Source organism: Myxine glutinosa, chromosome 10 (genome assembly GCF_964187855.1).
Source record: "Myxine glutinosa chromosome 10, kmMyxGlut1.1, whole genome shotgun sequence".
Lineage (NCBI taxonomy): Eukaryota > Metazoa > Chordata > Myxini > Myxiniformes > Myxinidae > Myxine > Myxine glutinosa.
Window position 1 is genome coordinate 61,993,500 of NC_136270.1, and position 25,413 is coordinate 62,018,912.

At 44.3% G+C, this 25,413-nt stretch overlaps 1 protein-coding gene across 2 annotated transcripts in view; it reads left to right on the forward strand.

Annotated features, from left to right (window-relative positions):
- Window positions 1–22,525, forward strand: part of LOC137434162 (PC4 and SFRS1-interacting protein) — a 78,412-nt gene extending 55,887 nt beyond the window's left edge. The window contains exons 14-15 of one of the 2 annotated variants that reach the window (XM_068126884.2): window positions 4,307–4,403; window positions 20,932–22,525. In XM_068126884.2, coding sequence (XP_067982985.2) covers window positions 4,307–4,403; window positions 20,932–21,004 — 170 coding nt within the window. In that variant the 3' untranslated portion in view covers window positions 21,005–22,525. The remainder of the gene's footprint in view (window positions 1–4,306; window positions 4,404–20,931) is intronic. The other variant, XM_068126885.2, reaches the window with a different exon arrangement.
- The last annotated feature ends 2,888 nt before the right edge of the window (window positions 22,526–25,413 follow it).

Below are 25,413 nucleotides of genomic sequence, written 5' to 3' on the forward strand. Positions count from 1 at the left end.
TTCGGAGAGACATAGTGAGAGTGTGAGATTTGTCAGGATTGAAAGACATGTGCCACTTGTTTGCCCAGTCTGTGATTTTGTCCAGGTCTGCAGAGAGTGAGGAGGCTGCAGACCGCCGAACTGAGGGATGAGGAATGGAGCGACAGAGAGTAGAGTCATCAGCAAAGAGATAGAGAGGATTTTCAAGAGAGTCAGAGAGATCATTGATGAAGACCAGAAAAAACACAGGGCCCAGAACACTGCCTTGGGGAACTCCAGCCTGAACAGGAAGAGGAGATGAGAGAAACCCATTCAGGGCCACACGTTGACTACGACTAGAGAGGAATTTACATGGTTTGTAATTTACATGTTTCCAAAGCAAGATGGTAAGATGTGTAACATAGCTTTGCAGACTTTTTTGAATACGTTCGGAATTGCTCACCTGTGCTCTGGGTGATTACATTGGATTCAAGGATTGTTCACCTGTGATTACATTGAAAATAGGTACACAATTCTGCAACATTGATCTTATGTAGCCAATATAAATTGTCACAAGATCACAAAGGGGGTAAGTTAGTTATACGATTTAAGACTATGCAAAATGTACAACTTTCTATTACATTTCTTAAGCATTTCTCCTCTATGAGTATCCCATTTCAAGTTTTTCTGTATTGTCACACCGAGCACTTTGATTGTACACTGGGTAACTGAGTATGATGAAAAAAAGAGTGTTTGATGTTGTACTGGCTGCTTTATGAAGGAAACTGTCATGATATAACATTTTCACACATTCAGCTTCATGCTATAATCATATGTCCAATTCTGAAGAGAAAGTAAGGATTGCTGCATTTGTGACTGTTGTGTACCATTTTCGACTTTCAACAAAGGTAAGATCGTCCACATACAGACTTGGCATTTCATAAGGAATTTTTTTTTGTGGGGGTGAACTTACTTTTCAAGATGACTTAGAACCAAAAGTTCATTGGAATTATGTTGAAATTATTCTAGATTTTGTTAATGTGACCTTGAAAAGAAACAAAAACCACATTTGACATTTTGAAGCAAATAAATTGATCCTTGAAAGTGATGTGAACTGATATCGAACTCAATTCACAGACAGTACTGTGTTAAACTTCTGTACGTTTTCCAGAAGTATCTCTTTATTTTTCACATTAACCAAAAAAAATTTCAACAAAAACAAAAGCTAAATTATGACTGGGATTACGGATAGTAAAATTACAGTTCAGTACTTCGTGTAACCCCCACGAGCATTCAGGAGAGCATGTACACGTCGAGGCATGCTGTTCACAAGATTTGCCAAGGTTTGGACAGGAATCGCTTGCCATGCAGTGACAATAGTCTGCTGCAATTCATGCACAGAGGTCGGCTGCTGGTCCAAATTGTCGATTTGACGCGTTAATTCTGCCCACAAGTTCTCTATCGGATTCATATCCGGGGGCATGGCAGGCCACTCCATATGCTCTACACCATGGTCAGCAAGAAAGTGTTGGATCATGCGAGCACGATGAGGCCGTGCATTGTCATCTTGGAAGACAAAGTTTCCTCGAAAGGCTGCACGAGCAAATGGAAGCAATGTTTCTTCCAGAATGACCCTGTACCTGAACTGGTTCAGGTTTCTATTCAGAACAACGGGGTCAGTTTTGCCCCCTGCATGAAAAGCAGCCCAAACTGTCACCCCACCACCTCCAGCTTGGACTCTTGGCACTATACAATCTTCGTTGTAGGCTTCATGCACTTGTCTGCGCACTCGGATGCGGCCATCTTGACGATAGACCAGAAATCTAGACTCGTCACTGAAGGTCACGTGATTCCAGTGTCCTGGCTGCCATTGACGGTGCTCTCTGGCCCACTGCAATCGGCGCTGGCTGTGTTGTCTGGTCAGGCGTGGCTTTCTCAGGGGACGCCTGGCACGATAGCCTGCTTGAACCAGTCGTTGGTTGACTCGCCTTCTGGATACAGGCACATTTGTCATTTGCTGCCACTCAGCCCTAAGCCGATTAGCTGACTTGGTACGGCCATTGCAGACTAACCGGTGCAGCTGGCGATCATCTCTCCTTGTGGTTCTGCGTGGACGTCCTGGCCTCGGTATTGGAGTAGGGACACCCCTCTGAGCATTTCGTTTCAGGATCTTTGACACCTGACCTTGAGTGATGCCATACTGCCGAGCAATAGCACGCTGTTTCATGACAGAATTTCGTAAAGCCACCACTCCATGACAAACAGCATTGTCAAGTTGACGGACTATCTCCAGAGGAATCGGCAATAACTTTTGTAGACGTGCAGCAGTTGTTTTCCACTAATACAGAACGCAACAACCCTTATATACCCGATTGTGAAGCCAATCGTCAAATGTACCTGTCCTTACATTTTCTCACGCCACCTGTGATATAATCCTGTTATTGACGTCTTGCTGCGAAAGACAATCAGTGACATGGTTCTTTCAACAAAGACATCACCGAAGGGTAAAAGAAACTCACCAGATTGATATACTGAGTTCAGAAAGTAAACCCAAGTCAAGAAGAAAAAAAATTCCATATTAAATGCCAAGTCTGTATTTAAAATACGGGATCGGACTTTTCTCACAACCATCATTGATCATTACTAAAAACAGAATTGGACCAAATTTTATACCCTGTTCTACTTCAGCATGATTATTTATCATGTCTGATATGGTTACCTTATATTTCACGCACTGCTGACGGTATTCTAAAAAGTTAATGATCCAGGAAATAATATATGGGTGAACTCCTTGGGGCATTCTGTACTTATCACGTCCACCACAGACAATTGGACATGAGCCTATGTCCACTGTAATTCATATACCCCAGAGATGCTAATACCATGACCCTTCCTGATGCTTCCATGGGTATACTAATTGTTAAAAACAGTCCAAAATCCTTCGATTCTTGGTCTTTTTTTTCTTTCTGTATACAAAGTCGAAGTGTAATAGCAACATATAAAACACAAAGCCATGAACAGAAAACACATAAAATATATAATAAACGAAGTGGGAGACGAGAGGGAGAGACAGAGAGAGAGACAGAGAGAGAGGGCAGCACATCAACATTACAGAACAGGGACATCGGTAGATCTGTGGAAGGGAGAGGGCTGGGGGAAGGGGGGTGGCGGGAGGAGGTTACGGGATAAAACAAGTGGACACTACTGGGAGTTTCAGGAAAGAAAAACGGAATTTGAAAAAGGTGGATTTGGGTGAATTAACATGGGTAGAAAAGATCAAGGTTTTGAAAATATATGGTTGTGAACAACTGTTTTAAAGACCTGGAGGGAGGAGTGGGATTGAAGAGAGTTGTGGGAGATTGTTCCAGAGGTGGGAAAAAAGAGGAATGAAAGACTGAAGGTGAGCAGAGAGTCTTGATTTTGGTAGTTTCACCAGAAGAGGGTTGCTGGCAGATCTTGTGTGACCTGTAGGAATATTTGGGGGACAGAGCCCAGAGAGAGCTGGGGGGGGCAAAGCCAGAGAGGAGTCGGTAGAAGACGGAAAGACCACCAACCTGCCTGCGGTGAGTGAGGGAAAGGCCCTCGGAGTGAGCTTCATCGCGGGAGATTCCAATGATTCTGAACGCTTTGGTTTCAACAGCGTGAAGACGAGCTTGGTGTGAGGCAGGAGCACCAGCCCAGAGGGGAGAGCAGTACTCCATCAAACTGTGGATGAAAGCTTTGTATGTGGTGAGAAGTTCAGTTGTACCAAGAAAGGAATTCTTTTATCCTGACAATCAGCATCCCTTTTGGCAACAAGCTGCCTTGCATCACGAGAAGGAAAGTTATTTTCTGCCTTGCATCCGACAACCTCAAAATGTCAGACATCGGCCGATTATATTGGTATATCACGAGTACCTGATCTGAATTTTGGATGGTGTTTAAGACATTTGTATTCTTCGCTCCCCCCTCCCCCCTCCACCCCTCGAACCTCCCTTTCATATCAGCTTTTGTTTGAAGATGTGTTGAGACACTTTACAATACTTCGGTGGATTCCAAGGGAAATGGGAAGCAAGCAAGAGGAAGAATAAAGGAGGCTTATGGTTTTGGAATAATAAGGGAGTGAGAAGGGGGAACGTATTGCAAGGGTATTAGTCAAGCTTTTTCAGTGCTTGTGTTTATCTGACCATTATCCATCTATTGTTTGAGCTGTCCTTGTTTAAATACTCCAGTCATTTTGAGGCTGCGTCTGACTAGAATAAATGTGGCATTGCATTCACCTGTTGGCACTTAAAGGGCTAAGCTTCCCTCCCCCCCCTCCCCCCCCCCCCCGCCCATTCCCCCTCCTGCCGTTGTGCTGTGCCGCCAGGTAGGGGTAAGAGAATCGGGAGCAAAGATGAGGTGAAAGCGGTTACCGCAGCTTCCCCAGATGCATCGACCCCACCACCAGTGGAGGATAAGGAAGGGTATGTGCATGTCAGTGCTTGTGGCCAGGGATGGGGCATGAGGGTTTAAATGTTTCACTTAAATGAACCATCTTTAAATTTATCTTTGGAAAGCATGGATTTATTTGCTTTTTCGAAATTAAACTTTGTGAACAATTTTTTTAAATCTGGCAGTTTTTGTCATTAACAACTACAGTATAGGAATCGGTCAAATAGGTTTTTAGTTTTTACATTTCAGTACAGAGGCAAGGTGTTTTTATCCATTTGGGAACAAGTCGCATCAATGCTTCCACTTATTTCGATATTCTTAATTTTGAGGTTGGTGCATGCACCCTGCAGACCTTGTAAGTCAGAGGGTCTATCTTCTGGCACTATTAACATCAGCTAATAGCACCTTTTTTGCCAGAGAATGAGGCAAGCGATTGGATTTTGGCCATAGTATAAGCATACAATGACGTACTCTTGAAAGGTACCAAGGGATATTTAACATCCTCGAGCAAGTAGAAACAGATCAGATGGGATAGCTACTTTAACTTTTTCTCTGAAGAATGGCCGACTGTATAATAATTTACGATTTGATACCTTGCCTGCAAAACACAAGGATTACATATTTATCGTCTTACTCAATTCAATCAGAAATCTAGACTGGACTGGAGTGAGTATGTCATCTGAGCTAAGCTATCCTTTCCTCTGAGTTGTATGTTTTCCATTTGGCCTGAGTTATCATTGCTTGTTAAACTAGAACGGCACTTGGTGGAGCGCATACCTCTGCCAGGCTGAACAGCTCATGTATTATATCTCACTGATTGGCCGGATCTGGATCTTCAGCATAATCGAATCAATTTGTCCTTGTTTCAATCCCAACCTGTCCACAAAGTTTCGTCGGAATCCGTTCATAACATTTTGAGATATCGTGCTATATATGGTTTTTGGCCCGATCTTTGAATGGTGAAGAATCACATTAAAAATTCTCGTATCTGGATCTGGAATTTCACCAAAATCGAATGAATGCGTCCTTGTCACACACCCAACCTGTCCACCAAGTTTCGTCCGAATTCACCTTAACTTCTTGACTATTAGTCAGGTTCACTATGTCAATAAATTATATTTCGTTCAAAATCATGGTAGATTAGCAAACCTATACATTTTTGGAAAGGTTATAGCATAAGGAAACTAAAAATCAATGTTTACATTTGGAGAGATACCTGTATGGCGGCCATTTTGAAAATCCAAAATGGCCACTGTAAAATACATATTTTGTTCTATTTCTGCCTCTAATTACCCTAAAAACTTTTTAAAATATACTAAACCAAAATTTTCAGGGACAAGGAATCCAATGAAAGTATCAAATTAATGCTATGGGGAATGGTAAGACACGAATCAAAGGTTTTGAATTGCAAAATACTGTCTTTATATTCGCGATAAGTTGCATAATCAAATACATGTTATCATTTTGTACAGGCAGTTAATAACATCAAAATGTGTCACAATAATTCATATCACCAAACATACACAGGCAGTCAGCAAAATCATATATACACATGCAGTCAGTATAACTTCACATCTACACAGGCAGTCAATGACAAAATATACACAGGCAGCCAATGGCATCAAACATACACGATTACAGAATATGCCATTTAGAGTTCGTCATCACTGTCCTGTGTGTCGTATCCGATAATATAGTCCGCATCGTTTTCACAGTCCGTTCCACACAAGCAAAGGTCGGTCAAATTGATTGGCAAATCTAATTGGTCGAATGGTCGATCGAATCGAATTCGATGAATCGAATCGAATCGATCGAATTGGTCGAATGGTCGATCAAAGCGATTGGTCGAATGGTCGAATTGGTCGAATGGAATTGGTCAATTGGTCGAATCGAATTGGTCGGAATTGGCAAATGTAAACATTGATTTTCAGATTTTCCATGTAATAACGTTTCCAAAAATGTATAGGTTTGCTAATCTACCATGATTTTGAACGAAAAAACATAGTGAACCTGACTATATCCATCTTAGCTTCTCTTACTCAGAGACAACCAGACAGTGGTGAAAACATAACCTCTATTGATTGACCTTTGGTGCCGGAGCCACTTCCATTTTTTCTTCTGCAATTCTTGCTGAGGCATGGGGCTTTGTCCAAACAAGTTCATACCTGCATATCTATCTTCTTTATACATCTATATATATAAAATAAAGTTTTTGTTTGTTTGTGTGTTTGTTTGTTTGTTTGTCTGCGCAAGCTAATCTCCTGAACGGTGAAAGATAGGAGGAAACCTCGAATACAAAAAATGTTGGGACGGGCCCCGGTAAGGTTTTCGGCTACGTGGCGAGACCGGTTGAGGCCCACCTCGGCCGGGCTGGGCCAATTTCGCAATTAAAAGCTGAGCTGAATTATAGCAGTCAATCTTCTACAGCCACGAGTAAAAGCTGAATGATAGTAGTAAATTCATTCAAAAAGAACTAAAAATGTCGGGACGGGCCCCGGGAAGGTTATAGGCGAGGTGGTGAGGCCGGTCGAGGCCGCTTCGGCCGTGCTGGGCCCATTTTGCAATTAAAAGCTGAGCTGAATTATAGTAGTCGCTCTTCTACGGCCACGAGTAAAAGCTGAATTATAGTTGTAAATGCATTCAAAAAGAACTAAAAATGTTGGGACGGGCCCCGGGAAGGTTATTGACTAAACTTTGAAAAAGACGAGGCGAGTTGAGGCTGCTCCGGCCGAGCTGGGCCCATTTCACAATTAAAAGCTGTGCTGAATTATAGTAGTCGATCTTCTACGGCCGTGAGTAAAAGCTGAATTATAGTAGTAAATTCATTCAAAAAGAACCCGGGCAACGCGGGTGCTTTCGGCTAGTATCTATCTATATATATATATATATATATATATATATATATATATACAGACTTGACATTTAATATGGAATATTTTTTTGTGGGGGTGAACTTACTTTTCAAGATGTCTTATTACCAAAAGTTCATTGAAATTATGTTGAAATTATTCTAGATTTTGTTAATGTGACCTTTAAAAGAAACAAAAACCACATTTGACATTTCAAAACAAATAAATTGATCCTTGAAAGTGATGTAAACTGATATCGAACTCAATTCATGGACAGTACTGTGTTAAACTTCTGTACGTTTTCCAGAAGTATCTCTTTATTTTGCACATTAGGCAAAAAATATTTTAGCAAAAGTTAAATTGCGACTGGGATTACGGACAGTAAAATTACAGTTCAGTACTTCGTGTAACCCCCACGAGCATTCAGGAGAGCACGTACACGTAGAGGCATGCTGTTCACGAGATTTGCCAAGGTTTGGACAGGAATCGCTTGCCATGCAGTGACAACAGCCTGTTGCAATTCACGCACAGAGGTCGGCTGCTGGTCCAAGTGGTCGATTTGACGCGTTAATTCTGCCCACAAGTTCTCCATCGGATTCATATCCGGGGACATGGCAGGCCACTCCATATGCTCTACACCACGGTCAGCAAGAAGGTGTTGGATCATGCGAGCACGATGAGGCCGTGCATTGTCATCTTGGAAGACAAAGTTTCCTCGAAAGGCTGCACGAGCAAATGGAAGCAATGTTTCTTCCAGAATGGCCCTGTACTTGAACTGGTTCAGGTTTCCATTCAGAACAACCAGGTCAGTTTTGCCCCCTGCATGAAAAGCAGCCCAAACGGTCACCCCACCACCTCCAGCTTGGACTCTTGGCACTATACAATCTTTGTTGTCGGCTTCATGCACTTGTCTGCGCACTCAGACGTGGCCATCTTGACGACAGACCAGAAATCTAGACTCGTCACTGAAGATCACGTGATTCCAGTGTCCTGGCTGCCATTGACGGTGCTCTCTGGCCCACTGCAATCGGCGCTGGCGGTGTTGTCTGGTCAGGCGTGGCTTTCTCAGGGGACGCCTGGCACGATAGCCTGCTTGAACCAGTCGTTGGTTGACTAGCCTTCTGGATACAGGCACATTTGTCAGTTGTGGCCACTCAGCCCTATAGTTGACTTGGTACAGCCATTGCGGACTAACCGGTGCAGCTGGCGATCATCCCTCCTTGTGGTTCTGCGGGGACGTCCTGGCCTCGGTATTGGAGTCGGGACACCCCTCTGAGCATTTCGTTTCAGGATCTTTGACACCTGACCTTGTTTTTTTTTTTTTTTTTTTTTTTTTTTTTTTGGGATACTGAATCGATGCTGGTGAAAGAGCTGATATTTACTTCACAAACAAATCAACCAGACAAACAAAATATATAAAAAGAGGGAGCGGAAGACAAGAGAAGGGAAAGCACACAAACACTTGAGAGCACACAACATTTAAGAGCAGGGAGATGTGTGGGAGGGAGAGGGCTTGGGGGGAGGAGGCGTGGGAAGGGGGTGGGGGGGAGGGAGAAGTAGAAAACACAAGGACACCAAGGACTTCCAGGACAGAAGTTGGTATTTCAAAAAAGTGGAATTGGGGTGAAATTAGCGGGGGGTAGAAAAGATCAAGGTTTTGGATGGGGGAAGATAAGAGATGGTGGTGAACAGCTGTTTTAAAGACCTGGAGGGTGGAGTTGGATTGAAGAGAGTGAGGGAGTTTGTTCCAGAGGTGGGAGAAAAGAGGAATGAAGGAGTGAAGGTGAGCAGAGAGTCTTGATTTTGGCAGTTTAACCATAAGAGGGTTGCAGGCAGATCTTGTGCGACCTGGAGGAAAATTTGCTGGACAGAGCCCAGAGAGAGCTGGGGGGGCAAGGCCAGAGAGGAGTCGGTAGAAGAGCAAAAGACCACCAACCTGCCTGCGGTGAGTGAGTGAGAGCCCCTTGGAGTTAGCTTCATCGTGGGAGATTCCAATGATTCTGAATGCTTTGGTTTCAACAGCATGAAGACGAGCTAGGTGTGAGGCAGGAGCACCAGCCCAGAGGGGAGAGCAGTATTCCTTTGAGCTGCAGATGAAAGCCTTGTATGTGGTGAGGGGCTCAGGTGTGCCAAGGAAGGACTTCGCATGACGGAGGATGCCCAGTCGGCGACTGGCTTTGGAGGCCAGATTTGAAATGTGGTTTTCTCAGGAAAGATCATGGCAGATAGTGAGACCCAAAAGCTTGAGTGACAGAACTTCTTGGAGAGGATTATTCAGAAAGTGGATGGGAGGGTTGTCCAGTCGGTCTTTTTGGAGAGACATCGTAAGAGTGTGAGATTTGTCAGGATTGAAAGACATGTTCCACTTGTATGCCCAGTCTGTGATTTTGTCCAGGTCTGCAGAGAGTGAGGAGGCTGCAGACTGCCGATCTGAGGGAAGAAGAATGGAGCGACAGAGAGTAGAGTCATCAGCAAAGAGATAGAGAGGATTTTCAAGAGAGTCAGAGAGAGGATTGATGAAGACCAGAAAAAGCACAGGGCCCAGAACACTGCCTTCGGGAACTCCAGCTTGAACTGGAAGAGGAGATGAGAGAAACCCATTCAGGGCCACACGTTGACTACGACTAGAGAGGAAGTCCGCCAGCCATGCGTGGAGATTTCCATGGATACCACAGGAGGAGAGTTTGGTGGGCAGAGCAGGGTGCCAGACCGTATCGAAGGCACGTGATATGTCAAGGGAGACAGCTCTAATTTCCTGTTTGGCATTGAGGGCCTCCATCCATTGTTGAGAAAGCAGAAGCAGCATGTCCAGAGTAGAGTGACCAGGTCTGAAACCAAATTGATGATCAGAGATCAAGCCATTGGAGAAGAGGAAAGATTTCATATCTGAAGCAATGATGGATTCCATGACTTTGCTGATAATTGGGAGAAGGCTGATTGGTCTGTAGTTGCTGGGATCTGTTTTTGCACCTTTTTTGTGCAAAGCGGTGATGTTGGCAGATTTCCAAGCAGATGGCAGATGACCTTGAGCAAAAGAGAGGGTGAAGAGAACAGAGAGAGCGAGTGAAAGAGTGGAAGAACAAGATTTTAGGACCCTTGGGCTGATGCCGTCAGGTCCAGTTGCAGAATCAGAGTCGAGGGTTGACAGAAACTTTTCCACCTTGTCAGGAGGAAAGGACACAGAGTCCAGGAGCAGCTGGGTACGACTGGGTACGGTGGGTACAGAGAGGGATGGGTTTTGGACGCAAGATTTAGAGGCAAACACAGAGTTGAGGCATTCAGCTTTTTCACGTGCGGAGTCAGCCGTGTGGCCATTTTAGGTGAGGGAGGGGATGGAGGGGGAACAAACACCAGAAACAGATTGGAGCAGACGCCACCAGGATTTGGAAGAGGGAGACAGATAAGAGAGTTCTGTCCTGAGAACGGAGAGATATTGTTTCCTGGCTCTCCTGAGGGTGGACACACACTTGTTTCGGGCTTTGTGAAAGGAAATGAGATTACCTTCCGTTGGATTTGCTTTCCAGGAGACAAAAGCAAGTTGTTTCTGGGCAATAGCCTCACTACAAGATTCCGTGTACCATGGACGGGAGGAAGGGTATGACAACTGAAGACGAGATGGGATAAATCTGTGCATGAGAGAGAGCAATTTACTTTGGAAGAATTCCCAGGATGAGTTGATGTCAGAGGCGGTGGAGATGGGAGACCAGTCCAGATGATTGATGGCTGCTTGAAGACCGTGCCAGTTGGCCTGAGTGAAATGCCAGACTCGTCGATGCTGAGGAGGCTCTCTGAGAATGGTCAGAGAGATGTCCACTTTAACAAGCACATGATCAGATGAGCCGATTGGAGCAGAAGAAGATCAGCAGACATTTTCAGGGAAGTTAGTCATAACCAAGTCCAGAAGAGAAGATGCTCCGTTGACTGAGATCCGGGTCGGGAAATTGACAGATTGTGTCAGTCCCAGTGAGTCACAGAAATCCTTTGCTGAAGAGCCATGGCTGGTGAGAGAGGTACCCACACCCAGCCAACTGGCATGGTGACAATTGAAATCACCACATATGAGGAAGAGAGAGTTGGGATGGGTAGATAGAAGTTGGTCCATATTATCAGACAGCGACATGTAGATGGAGTCATCACTGTTTGGTGGACGGTACAACACACATATGAACAAAAGGTGGGAGCGAAGGGGAAGCCGTAGCCAAAGGTATTCCTGGTGGTGAGGTGGAGAGAGGGCAGGGCAGGGCGAGTGAGGAAGAGAGTTTTTTTATAAAGATAGCAAGCCCCCCTCCAGGACGAGGCTCAGGTCTATCATACCGGAGGAGGGAGTAACCTGGGAGAGATACCAAGGAATCAGAGACATCATGAAGGAGGAAAGTTTCTGTTAAGCAGATCACGTCTGGTTTATCAGAAGCAACCTGTATGGAGAGATCAGTCAAGTTTGAGCGAAGGCCCTGGATGTTTGAGGTCCATAATGTTAAAGAAGAGGAAGGGGGAGCATCGGATACAGAACAGGGGGGGGGAGCGGTACGGTAAGATGTGGAAGAGGTAGGGAGAGCTGTTGAAGGTGTGTCAGAGATTTCAGAATAGCTTGGAGAAAGGGAAGAATGGGGTGGACAAAAGGTTTGATGGTGATTGGGTGAGGCGCAGTGAGGTGTTATTTGAGGAGGGGGAAGAGTGAGGCAGAAGGTTGAGGGAGATGAAGGTGAAAGTTGGAAGGGGGAAGAAGCGGGGAGGACGCTTTGAGGAGGAGGGGTGAGAGGGGAGTCTAGGAGGAGAGGAGTGAGGGAGGGTCTCGGAGGGGAGGGGTGTGGGGGGAGTTTAGGAGGGAAGGGGCAAGGGGGGAGATCTGAAAGGGATTGGTGATGGGGAAGATTTGGAGGGGAGGGGCAAGGGGGTGGATTTGGAGGGGAGGGGTGATGGGCAAGTGTTGAAGGGGAGGGGTGATGGGGAAGTTTTTGAGGGAAGGGGTGATGGGGAAGTTTTGGAGGGAAGGGGTGATGGGGAAGTTTTGGAGGGAAGGGGTGATGGGGAAGATTTGGAGGGGAGGGGTGAGATTGGATTTTAGAAAGTGTACGATTAATGGGAAACGAACATTTATTGCAAAATGAGTTTCTTGAGACCTTCGAATCAAAAATATGTTTGAGGACGCTGAAGGATGGGTGGAGTTCTGGAGAGTTTAGGGAATGGATGAAAGAGGCACTGTAACTGTAAGAGATGGAATTTTGTTTTGGAATGAATAGATTTGGTGAGCAAGTCGAAAGCATCCTTTTATAGAAGAAGAAGAAAAAGGTGTTTTCGTATATGACAGAATACAGTTCTTCAGGGGACAGTTGAAACATTTTTTAAAACGACGTGATCACGAACAACGTGGTCGAAGAACCAACAAACAAATAAGAACGAACAACGGATAAGAACAGAGAAGGGAATTTTTTTTTTTTTTTTTTTTTTTTTTTTTTTTGAGATGAAAACAGAGACAGAGACCGAACGTGAAACGTGAAAAATAGAGAACGAAAGTAATTGCGAGCGCAATCGAAGAATCGCTGAGACAGAAACAAAGCCTCAAGCCAAGGTCAGACACGGTAGCCTACTAGTCCTACACTCGGCGTCAGTACTACACTGACACGATAGCGTCAGTACTACACTGACACACTGTACTTCACGTCAGTACTACACTGACACACTGTACTAGTACTACAGACACGGTAGCCTATTAGTACTGCACTAGGATGCCATACTGCCGAGCAATAGCACGCTGTTTCATGCCGTAATTTCGTAAAGCCACCACTCCATGACAAACAGCATTGTCGAGTTGACGGACCATCTCCAGAGGAAGCGGCAATAACTTTTGGAGACGTGCAGCAGTTGTTTTCCACTAATACAGAATGCAACAACCCTTGTATACCCGACTGTGAAGCCAATCATCAAATGCACCTGTCCATACATTTTGCCACGCCACCTGTGATATAATCCTGTTGTTGACTTCTTGCTGTGACAGACAATCAGTGACATGGTTCTTTTAACAAATAAATCACCAAAGTGTAAAAGAAACTCACCAGATTGATATACTGAGTTAAGAAAGTAAACCAAAGTCAAGGGAAAAAAAATATTCCATATTAAATGCCAAGTCTGTATAAAAGAAAGTTTTTGTTTGTTTGTTTGTTTGTTTGTCTGCACGCGCTAATCTCCTGAACGGTGAAAGATAGGAGGAAACCTTTAAAACAAAAAATGTCGGGACGGGCCCCGGGAAGGTTATAGACTAGGTGTCGAGGCCGCCTCGGCCGGGCTGGGCCCATTTCGCAATAAATCTTCTTCTTTTAATATTCTCTTGAAGTACAACTTATGTACCTCTCCTTAAACTCTCTGGTCACACACAGTCAGTCATGGCTGTCGTCTACCGCCCTCCCAAACCACACCCATCATTCCTGTCTGACTTCTCCTACTTTCTGACCCAGCTCTGTTCCCTCTCCCCCTCAATCCTCCTCCTCGGTGATTTCAATATCCACATGGACTCCACTGACAACAATAACCACTGACTTCAGTGATTTACTCACCTGCTTTAACCTCACTCAACATGTCAACTTTCCTACCCATAACCGTGGTCACATTCTCGACCTTGTCTGCTCTACTGGACTAATTTTGCACCATCTCTCTGGCTCCGACCTCACCCTCTCTGACCACTTAGCCATCACTATGACCATCAACATCCCCACCCCAGCACCAAGGCATTATCGCACTATCAACTTCTGTAAGCTAAACGCTCTTTCACCTCCCTCATTCTCATCCACCCTCTCTGAAAAAATGTCCACTTCTCCCTTCGTTGACCTCCACACCCCTTCTGACCTCACTGACTACTACAACCACACTCTCTCCTTCTGCCTCGACCAGCTTGCGCCTATGAAAACCAAAACAGTTTCTTTCACCCATTCTGCTCCCTGGTTTACCCCTGAACTCCGCCTGATGAAAACTCGTGCTCGCCAACTTGAAAGACTCCGCAATAAAACAGGTCTCACAATTCACTCCCAAGCCTACAAGGACCACCTACAGCACTACAATGATGCCCTCTCCCGCGCCCGCTCCGCCTACTACTCTCAAATTATCCACTCTGGCTCCGGAAACCCAAAAGCACTCTTCTCTACAATAAACAAACTCCTCAGCCCCCTGAACACCACCACCCAGTCATTCACAGTAGACAACTGCATCTCCTTCCTTTCATTCTTCCAATGCAAAATTGACAACATCTACAACAGCTTAACCACCACCGCACCCGCTCCCCCTCAAACCACTTGCCCCCCATTATCCTGCCAACCCCTGTCTCAGTTCTCCCCAGTCTCCCCTACTGACCTCTCTGAACTCCTCATAGGAATGAAAACTGCCACCTGCACTCTTGACCCCATCCCCTCCAGCTTTGTCAAGGCCTCCCTCCCTGCTCTCTCTCCACTTATCACTGCAACAATAAACTCCTCCCTGTCTACAGGCATCGTCCCACCATCCCTCAAAATTGCTGCTGTTACCCCCATTCTGAAAAAACCTGGACTCAACCCTGACACCCTAAATAACTTCAGACCCATCTCCAACCTACCCTTTCTGTCAAAAGTTTTGGAACGCGCTGTAGCCACTCAACTTAAACATCACCTCTCTGCCAATAACCTGTATGAAACATTCCAATCCGGATTCCGCTCCAACCACAGTACTGAAACTGCTCTCCTCAAAATCACCAACGACTTTCTCCTCTCCTCTGACGCTGGCAACCTCAACATTCTCATCCTCCTCGACCTCAGCGCCGCCTTTTACACCATAAATCACACCATCCTCCTCAGCCGACTTGAAACCACCTTTAACATTACCGGCACTGCCCTCTCTTGGATCAAATCATACCTCTCTGACAGACGCCAGTTCATCTCCATCAATAACTGCAAATCCCCCACTGCTCCCCTCCCCCAAGGTGTCCCCCAAGGTTCAGTTCTTGGACCCCTCCTCTTCATCCTGTACCTGTCCCCCCTTGGTCACTTAATCCGCCGTCATGGTCTCCAATTCCACTGCTTCGCCGATGACATCCAGCTTTTCATCTCCACCAAGTCCATCTCCACCGCCACCCACTCTATCCTGACAAACTGCATCACTGAAATACAATCCTGGCTTCAAATCAACTTCCTCAAACTTAACTATGATAAATCTGAAATAATCATCATTGGCCCAAAAACGCTCACCAAATCCACCCATAACTTTGCCCTCAACATCGACGGTTTCCCAGTATCCACCTCCCCTCACATCCGGAATCTTGGCATCATCTTTGACCAAACCCTCTCCTTCGACAAATACACTAAACAGATCACAAAGACAGCCTTCTTTCACCTGAAAAACATCGCCCGTCTCCGTCCATCCCTCTCCTCCACGGCTGCAGAAACCCTCATCCACGCCTTCATCACCTCCTGTCTGGACTACTGCAACAGCCTCCTCTATGGTTCACCCTCAATAATCACCAATAATCTCCAATACATTCAGAACTCCGCTGCCCGTCTACTCACCCATTCCCGGACGCGTGACCACATCACCCCCGTCCTTTACAAGCTTCACTGGCTCCCCATCCCCCAGAGAATCCAGTACAAAATCCTCCTCTTGACCTACAAAGCCCTCCATAACCTGGCCCCATCCTACCTGGCTGACCTCCTCTCCAGACACACTCCCACCCGCAACCTCCGCTCTGCTGGTACCAACCTCCTGACCCCCCCCCCCCCCCCCCCCATCCGGACCAAATTCAGATCCTGAGGGGACAGAGCCTTCTCCATCGCTGCTCCCACCCTCTGGAACTCACTACCTCACACCATCAGAGACTCCTCCTCACTCACCACATTCAAAACATCACTCAAGACCCACTTGTTCAACACTGCATTCAACATTTAACCCACAGCATTTAACCCCTGACTATCTCTTCTCCTTCTCCTTCCTTTTGCTTTGATTATTTACCTATTGATTTTTGTCTTTTTTCACTTGTTTTTTGTACTCTGTCAAAGCGTCTTTGGGCTTCTTGAAAAGCGCTATATAAAATAAATGTATTATTATTATTATTATTATTATTATTATTATTATTATTATTATGCACTTAATAGGAATATCTGACTGATTGCAACACATGCTTTCAAAATTCTTTCTCGCGGGGTCCGACAGAAGAAAGAACAAGGAATCGTTGAGCACTAACTGATACTGGGCTCACGTCAAACCTATGTACAGAAGATTAAATTCATTCAAAAAGAACCCGGGCAACGCCGGGTGCATTCAGCTCGTCTATCTTATCTTATCTTATCTTAATTTTATCTATCTATATATATATATATATATATATATATATAAGAAAGTTTTTGTTTGTTTGTCTGCACACGGCACACGCTAATCTCCTGAATGGTGAAAGATAGGAGGAAACCTCTGAAACAAAAAAATGTCAGGACGGGCCCCGGTAAGGTTATAGGCTAGGTGGCGAGGCTGGTCGAGGCCACCTCGGCAAGGCTGGGCCCATTTTGCAATTAAAAGCCGAGCTGAATTATAGTAGTCAATCTTCTATGGCCACGAGTAAAAGCTGAATTATAGCAGTAAATTCATTCAAAAAGAACCCGGGCAACGCCGGGTGCATTCAGCTAGTGTATATATATGATCCACCATGCGGTGACCCGGGTTGCCCTGTGATTTTTTACCATTTTACATAATTAATTAATTTATTTTAGGGGGAGTGTAACCCGGGTTCGCGTGATCGGAAAATCCTTTGTGTACCCATACTTTTTGGCAAGAACAAGCACGTTTCCATGCAATACACAGCAGAACTAGTTCTATCCCTCTCACCTCTTATTACAACTTTTAATATCCAACGTTTAAAATGTGTGTTATGAACTTTTTCCGGGGCCACTAATTGGCACCGCCAAGCAAGATTCTTGTCCAGGCAGTACTACGTCACTCCTCAAACTCTGGGGAGCATTATTTATTCAACCCACCCCACACGAGCATACAGTCACAGTAATAAAGAGAGAAACAACAGGAAATCAGTTTACAAAATCTATTTTAATCAGTCAATAGATGTCAATGCAACGTCAATAGTCAATAGTTCAACTTGCGCGTGCCATGCTTATTGATTGATCACTCAGTTCAGTACTACGTCGTGCAGTGTCTATAATTATACTGGGGCCGGTCTACGCTGGTACAGTCGTGTACGCAACCTATTGGATTGCCAGTATTGGCATTATTTTCCCGGTTTATTTTGATTGTTGAATTTGGTATCACATCTAAACAAACTTTATTGAAGAACTGCATGCCCAGTGTGGATTTTCCAGGTCATTTTAGCCTTCACGAGAGAACTGGTTACTGTTAGTGGCCCTGATTTGAGAATTGCCTTATCTCACGAGGTAACCCGGGTTAATCAATATAGCGGCGTCATGGTGTAACCCGGGTTACCATGGTAACCCGGGTCACCGCGTGGTGGATCATATATATATAATTACAATTGGTGGTCCAATCTATGATGGACGCCGTGACCTCACCGCCAAAGCATCCACACTGTCTGCGAAGCTCCGGAAGAGCCATCTCGCAGCGCCAATCAGAAAGATGAAATTTCAGATACTGTCAAAAGTGTGTGAAACCTGCAGTTACCTACCTGGTTTAGCCCTCATTGGGGCATCATCAGGGCAACGCAGCAAGCTTCCTCTGAGAACCTTTTGGTTATATACTAGTAATTATGCGACTCCATATTGTGAGTGTGGAGAAAGCGCCAGTAAAGTGTCCCATACTAACCCTTGTTGCACCTTACCGGGAGCAATAAGTGCCGCCTGCCACGCAGAACATTACCTCTCGCTTTCACCAAGCACAATATGGAGTCATCCTGGATGTGGTCGGGGGTAATGATTGTAATTTAAACTGTTAGTGGACACTTTACTTGTGCTTTCTCCACTCACAATATAACTCTCGACTTTTCCTTAGAGTTAAGGACCAAGGGACACGCATGTCCCGAAACTTTAAAGTGGTATATCTCCGATATTTTCCTTGCAATTTTAGATTACTTTGTTTGTACATTGAGAAACATGAGTTTTGACCATAACATTGGGTTTTGATTTTGACCATAACAAACCCATGGATTGGGAAACAAGACTGGGTGAGAGCTTTTATCATTTCTATAAAATATTTTTGTTTTTCATTAGAAAAACTTGTTTTTCGTCATGCATACTTTTGAATTTAAATTAATATTCGTGATTATTGTAGCCAAACTCGTAATAAAATCGGGCTTGGATGGGAAAATTACTTTCAAGATGCTTGTGGTGCTCAAATGATTAATTGGATTGACCCACTGGTCGTATCATGACCGAGATGTCGGGTTGCGGCGCTGATGCTGCGCTCCTGTAATTAAAAGCAGGAAGTTGGAATTTTGGTCAAGAGCCTGGTGTTGGGCTAGCGGCTAGGGTGCCAGCTTAGGATCCCAGGATCCTGGGTTCGAATCCCGGTCGATCGCTGAATTAACGCCAGGGGGTTGACTCAGCCTGTCATCCTTCCGAGGTCGGCTAATTGAGTACCAGTTCACTGGTAATTCCCTGCTTGTCGTAAAAAGGCGACAAAAAGGGTTGGCGGCAGGAAGGGCATCCGGCCGTAAAACATTGCTTCAAAAAGGGGACCAAAAAAACAACAACAACCACGGTCCCCGAAAAAGGCAAACCCCCACTTTGCGGGGAAAAATGGCCTCTAAATGTGTTTATTTTTATTTTTATACCAGCACATGATGGTCGACTTCCGACTAGGCACTGCTGTATCTTTAACATCCACCAGCAAATGCGAACAAATGGGACAGCCAGCTAAATACCTCCTACAAGGAATGAAAGCAGCAAGGTGACAGGTTTATTGTCTGAGCAGGAATCAAATTCAGACTAGATATCTCAAAGGTGATGTTCCCCTGGAAACGTAAACTATCCTTTCAGCCATAGAAACATGTGTTTGTCTTGATGTTGGGATGATCCTTTTTGATCCAACGAACAAAATTACTAAACACTAATCCACCAATTTTAGAACAAACAGGAAAGAGCAGACCCGTGCTGCCTCTGCTCTTTCCAGTTTGTTCCATAATTGGTGGAGTCGCATTTTGATGTCTTGCTAGTTGGCTGTTCATTTTCTATCCAAAATAAAATCTTCTGGCTGAGTGTCGATTAAAAACACCCACTGTTGTCGTCCGTATGCAACATGTGGCTATGGGTTAACGTCAGTTCCTCGCAGGGGCACGCACGGCTGTGCCACTGATGCAGTGTAGGTTAGAGTAGGAATTTGTAATTTGTTCAGGGTGCCCTGAATAGCTACTGTGTGAAGCATTGTCAGCTTTGGCCACATTGATTCCTTTCCTGAGTGGGAATTGAAGTGAGGGATCTGGCATTGCTACAAAGGGTTTCAAGATATCAGGCTGATACACTTTTTTGTTTTTTGTTTTTTTTAGTGGGTAGTTTTGTGGGTTTGTTTTTTAGTTTTCACAGACTTCTGACTAAGCCAGAAGTGACATTTTAATTCCTTCCTTTCTGGCTACATTACAGACACAACACAACAGGCATTTCAAGGCCATTTTCCCTGCTAGAGCAGGGGGTGAGCCTTGCGGGCCCCATGACAATCTTCTCCATTTTGCCCTATTTTCTGCATCTCCCCTTGTTAACCCCCTTGCCCGCATTTATTCTTCGACCATCTTTAGCCAAGTCTTTCTCTGTCTTCCCCGTCTTCCCCGTCCTCTACTTCCTTCTACATTCATTTCCATCACTCTTCTCAACCAGTCACTTTCATCCTTCCTCAACACATGACCAAACCATCTCAACATGTTTCTCTTCACAGCATCAATCACAGGCAATATTCCCATCATCTTTCACAATTCATCATTTGTCTTCCTCTCTCTCAACGATACTCCGCACATCCACCGAACCATTCGCATTTCCACCCTTTCCAGCCTTCGTTGCTGCTCTACGTTCATGACCCATGTCTCGCTCCCATAAATCATAACACCTCTCACACATGCAGCATACACCTTTCCCTTCAGCTACAACGACACTCCCCTCCTCGTCAGCATGCCACTCAGTTCCCGAAACTTCTTCCATGCACATCTCACTCGAGCAACCGTTGCCGAGTCTGATCCACCTTCTCCATTCAGCATGTCTCCTTGGTAACAAAATGTTTTCACACCTTCCAGCTTCACGCCGTCTCCAAGATCCAACTCAACATTTTACATTACATTACAGAGACCTTGTTAAATGTAATGTCGATCTAAAGAAAACAAATACATGGCAGGCACCCCGTGTTGGTCAGTACCCTCGCAGCAAGTGTTCTTGTACATGACCGTAGCACCGATAAGCCCATAATTCTTGGTCTAGGTACTTCAGAATCTGGCCATGGTTTTAAGCTACCACATTTTGGCCTTGAAGGCATTTTTGAGGCCACCAAAGGCCCCTATATGGTTTATATTTGGATGTGGGGTCAGGCAATGCTGCAGCTGGCCCGCAGGCAAAAGGTAACCACCATGTGGCCAACAGCTCCATAGCTTTTCAATGTCCAACATGTTCCGAAACCCCCACTGGGAAAATCTCCCCAGCCAGGCAGTGCCGTGTATCCCTTCCACATCAAAGATAATGCCATGAGAAGTTTTTGTGCACTTAGGGTGTTCTCGCTCATTAACACCACGTGTGACCTGGATGCAATTCCTGTCATTCTCTCACAGGTCAAAACGGTCAGACACTTTGAGCTCTGCTCAAGACGTCAGCTCAGTCGACACGTCTGCTAACGACGACTGAACCTCGGCGACCCCCAATTTTAACGAGGCTACGGTTCGCACCGAGATGGACGAGGATTTCTTCTTTCTATCGATTTGTATTCTTCTCTCTTTGACCTTTTTTACACAAATAATTTGGAGGTTGAATAGCTTTTAAGAAATCATTCGAATCTAGCATGCTAATTGGCACATTGCACTGCTGTCCTAACGAGCTATGGAAGGGTCTCGTGTAGTTATAAACACTGAAGTTGATTGACTGTTTTATCCATATAAATCTGCTCTTGTTGAATGTATTGGCTGAAGTTACACAAGAACATCCTTTTTGATAAGAAGGTTAGTTTTAGGTGATTGACGAGCATTTTGATATTTTTGATACGTGCTGGTTTTAGGTCATCTTGAATACCTGTTCATCCTTGTTGAATGTTTCTCTCTCCCCCTCTCTGGAGATAGTTTGCTATATTTTCAAATCTATATATCTGTGCTATGATAATTTCCTCGATTCTCATCTCTTTGTAATGGTATGCTGTTTGCGGCAGTAAATCATTATTTTGTTTCATTCTGAGAGCCTTGCGTTTGTCATAGCTTGCACCAAACAATCGTGGAATTAAGGGTACAGATTCTACCTTTTCATTCATTCACGACAACTGGCTCTACAAATTACATTGTCGTCACCTGGGTGGTTTGTTGCAGTGTTTTTGTGGTATGAAGGCAAATCAAAAATGAAGGTAAATTTTGACTCGTGCATATTGGTTAACGATACCTACTTTACCTGACGTGTCACATTCCCAACCTTACCTTATCTGACGTGTCATGGTCCCGAACTTACCTTACCTTGCGCGTCATGGTATCGCCCTTACCTCACGTGTCACGGTCCCGACCTTGCTTTGCCTGACGTGTCACGGTCCCGACCTTGCCTTACCTGGCATATCACGGTCCCGACCTTACCTTACCTGGGATATCATGGTCCCGACCTTACTTTACCTGACGTGTCACTGTCCCGACCTTACCTGACCTGACGTGTCACTGTCCTGACCTTGCTTTACATAATGTGTCACGGTCCCGACTTTACCTCACTTGATGTGTCATTGGCCCAACCTTGCCTTACCTGATGTCACGGTCCTGACCTTACCTTACCTGACTTGTTCCGACCTTACCTGATGTGTCACGGTCCGACCTTACCTCTCCTGATGTCACGGTCCTCACCTTACCTTACCTGACAGGTCATTGTCCCAACGCACCTGTTTTTTTTTTGTTTGTTTGTTTTTTCTCCATCTTTACAATTTTATCCTCGAGGTAAATAAAACGCAATCCTAGATTAGGTGCAACCAGCGGCTGTGGAATCAAACCGTTTTACTGCTCTTTCTGATTTAGTTGCTGCCAGTTTCATGAATAAAACTTTTGTTTGTGTTTTGTTGCCAAGGCAACATTAATTTACATTGTTATTGTTTTTGTACACACGTTCTTGTCTCATTAATTCTATTCTGTGTTTAAATGTTTTGATGCATTTCGTAGATGGTTACAGAATAAAATATGTTTGCAAATACCGTGGCTTTTAAAATATGTTATGAATTGTATCAAACACCATCCATTGAGCTGCTGATGTGGCATGGCCACAGGGTCCAAATGACTCTCTCTGGGAGCATGGCCAATGTCCCGCTCACTGTGACACCAATCGTAAGAACGGCTGAGTGGATTGGCCCTTATAACTAGGTATTAAAGATGAGCTGGTGTGATGATCAACCTCATCACATGGACATGCACAGAATGAAGGATGGAGACAGTCAAGTTGTTCGAGGAATGCACAAGAATGACCACACTGTGGTCACAACCTGCGACAAAATCTGGTAACGGGCCAATTGGGGAACACACATTTAACGCACTCTTAAAAGATGAACAGCGAGATTGGGAAACACACAATGTGCTATTAAAGGATGTACTCGCCACCTCTCATCCATGTTACCCTCCCCATGGTTATATCAGAATGAGCTGATTCGTCACACGGTCACATTGTTTTGGCTTCAATATGGATGATTTTTTAAAATCTAAATTTTCTAATTTTTTTCCTAAATTTACGCAAAGCTATTTTTTATTTTTTTTTGTAATTTGCGTAACGTAACACGTTCCGACGTACATTGTGTTCTGACAGGCTTGATTAAACCATACTATTATGCTACATGATTTGATTTTTCGGGGTCCCTCATCGTGAATAACTCGACCCAAACGAATCCAATGGAAACCTAATGCAACAAATCGGGGCATTGTATACTCAGCAGAGGCCGATAGGCCTAATGCAGGGGTTCTTAACCTTTTTCCCTGTCAAGACCCCCAACGGATTGCCCACGATGTCCCCATACCCCCTTCGCCATACTGCTGACTGACCAAGGCGTACCGAAGGTGCGCATAGCTAGGGGGAACTGGGGGCATGTCCCCCTAGAATTTTTTTGATTTCTAGGTGCTCTGTGGTGCATTCCGAGGGGTGTTTTTACTTGAATTGCCTATTTTTTTGGATGAAAATTGGTAACTTATTACCCAGAAAATGGGCCAAGTTCGGGGATCCGCGCCTGATTACCAGTCCCATTAAGTTCCAGTGTGACTTCAAAATATCTCAATAGCTTCGTTTTACATATGGATAATTAGGAACAGAACAGAACAGGAAAGAAAATCATGAGGATTTTATCCCTATTTATTTCTTTGCTTGTTGACAAAGAAACAAAACAAACAAAACTAAACTAAAACATGCAAGTTTTATGCAAGCCGTTTTACTAATCTAGTGAGATTGTTGCTCATGTTTTCGTGCAATCAGAATATGGAATCAGGGCACAGTTCGTGACAACGCCACTCGCATATCATCGGACACATCAAGTCGATTTCTCCACTTTGATTTCAGGTTCAATAATGCAGAGAAACCTGTTTCACAGAGATATATATTTATTATATTGTCGTGCAACCGCCTTTAATTAATATCAGGCGGTCACGGATGCCGATCCGAAGGCCTTAACCCCTGTGGCGAAAACTCATTGGCGGATTCCAAAACCAAAAGCTACCCCAAGCGCGCGGGATGGAGGGGAGTGGCGAGAGCCCTGCAGCCTTATCTATTAAATTAATCACCCAGAAACTGCGTTCAGGTATGTACAGAAAATAATAGAAGGATTTTTATTTTTTTTAAAGGCAAGGACAGGAAAAAGCACGCGCCGGTAATAAAATATCCCAATCAGGATCCCGCACACCAGATATCAAATACAAGATGAGGGGATGTGAATCTATATTATAATAGCCGTAGATGATTCTGTCTGTCTGTCTGTCTATCTGTTGGGTGTCTGTCCGGGGTGTGGCTTACTCGGTTTGCAGAGTAGCTCCACCCATAGCTCCACCCATTCTGGGAGTGGCTATAAACAAATATCCACCATTTTATTAACTCGCATAGCTTGTGAGTCCTGTTTTGTAGGCCCGTGGTGTCTTGCTCTCCCCCAGTTTTATTTCAAATCAAATTCGATAAATCATTTCATTTTTCACAGTCGCTAACATAGTTTTAGACTCGGTTGAAAAAAAACGGGAAGAAAATCCGATGAAAGTTGCCGTTTATAGAACGAAATGAATTCTCAAAGGCCTGTAACTTCAAGGCCATTGAGTCTCTCTCACGCCTTTATCTCCAATCTAACTCACCATATGATTTCATTTTTATCGATGGTTTTACTTTTAGACTCGGTGTCAGCAATAATTGAGAACAATCCACACACGCGGGAAAATGCAGAGATATATTTTTTAAAATCGCGTCATGGTGTATCATACACCGCCCAACATGACACCGCCGGCAATGTGTCGATATATATTAAAAATTCGCTTTTGCTTTTCCGTTATGATATATTACTATTTCGTTTGATGACAATCGTCACAAAAACGTCAACAATGATGCCGACATATATTTCTTCGTTTTTATTTCATTCAACATATTAGCCGGAAGTAAAATATGTTTCAGGAAATTACCGAGATATTTCTTCGTTTTTTTTATTAGTTATGTGCGCATACACTTTAAATAGGTTTATTTGAAATCTTTAATTTTCCACAAACATTCCACACACGCGGGAAAATGCAGAGATATATTTTTTAAAATCGCGTCATGGTGTATCATACACCGCCCAACATGACACCGACGGCAATGTGTCGATATCTATTTTAAATTCGATATATCATTTCATTTTTCACAGTCGCTAACATAGTTTTAGACTCGGTTGAAAAAAAACGAGAAGAAAATCCGATGAAAGTTGCCGTTTATAGAACGAAATGAATTCTCAAATGCCTGTAACTTCAAGGCCATTGAGTCTCTCTCACGCCTTTATCTCCAATCTAACTCACCATATGATTTCATTTTTATCGATGGTTTTAGAGTCGGTGTCAGCAATAATTGAGAACATTCCACACACGCAGGAAAAT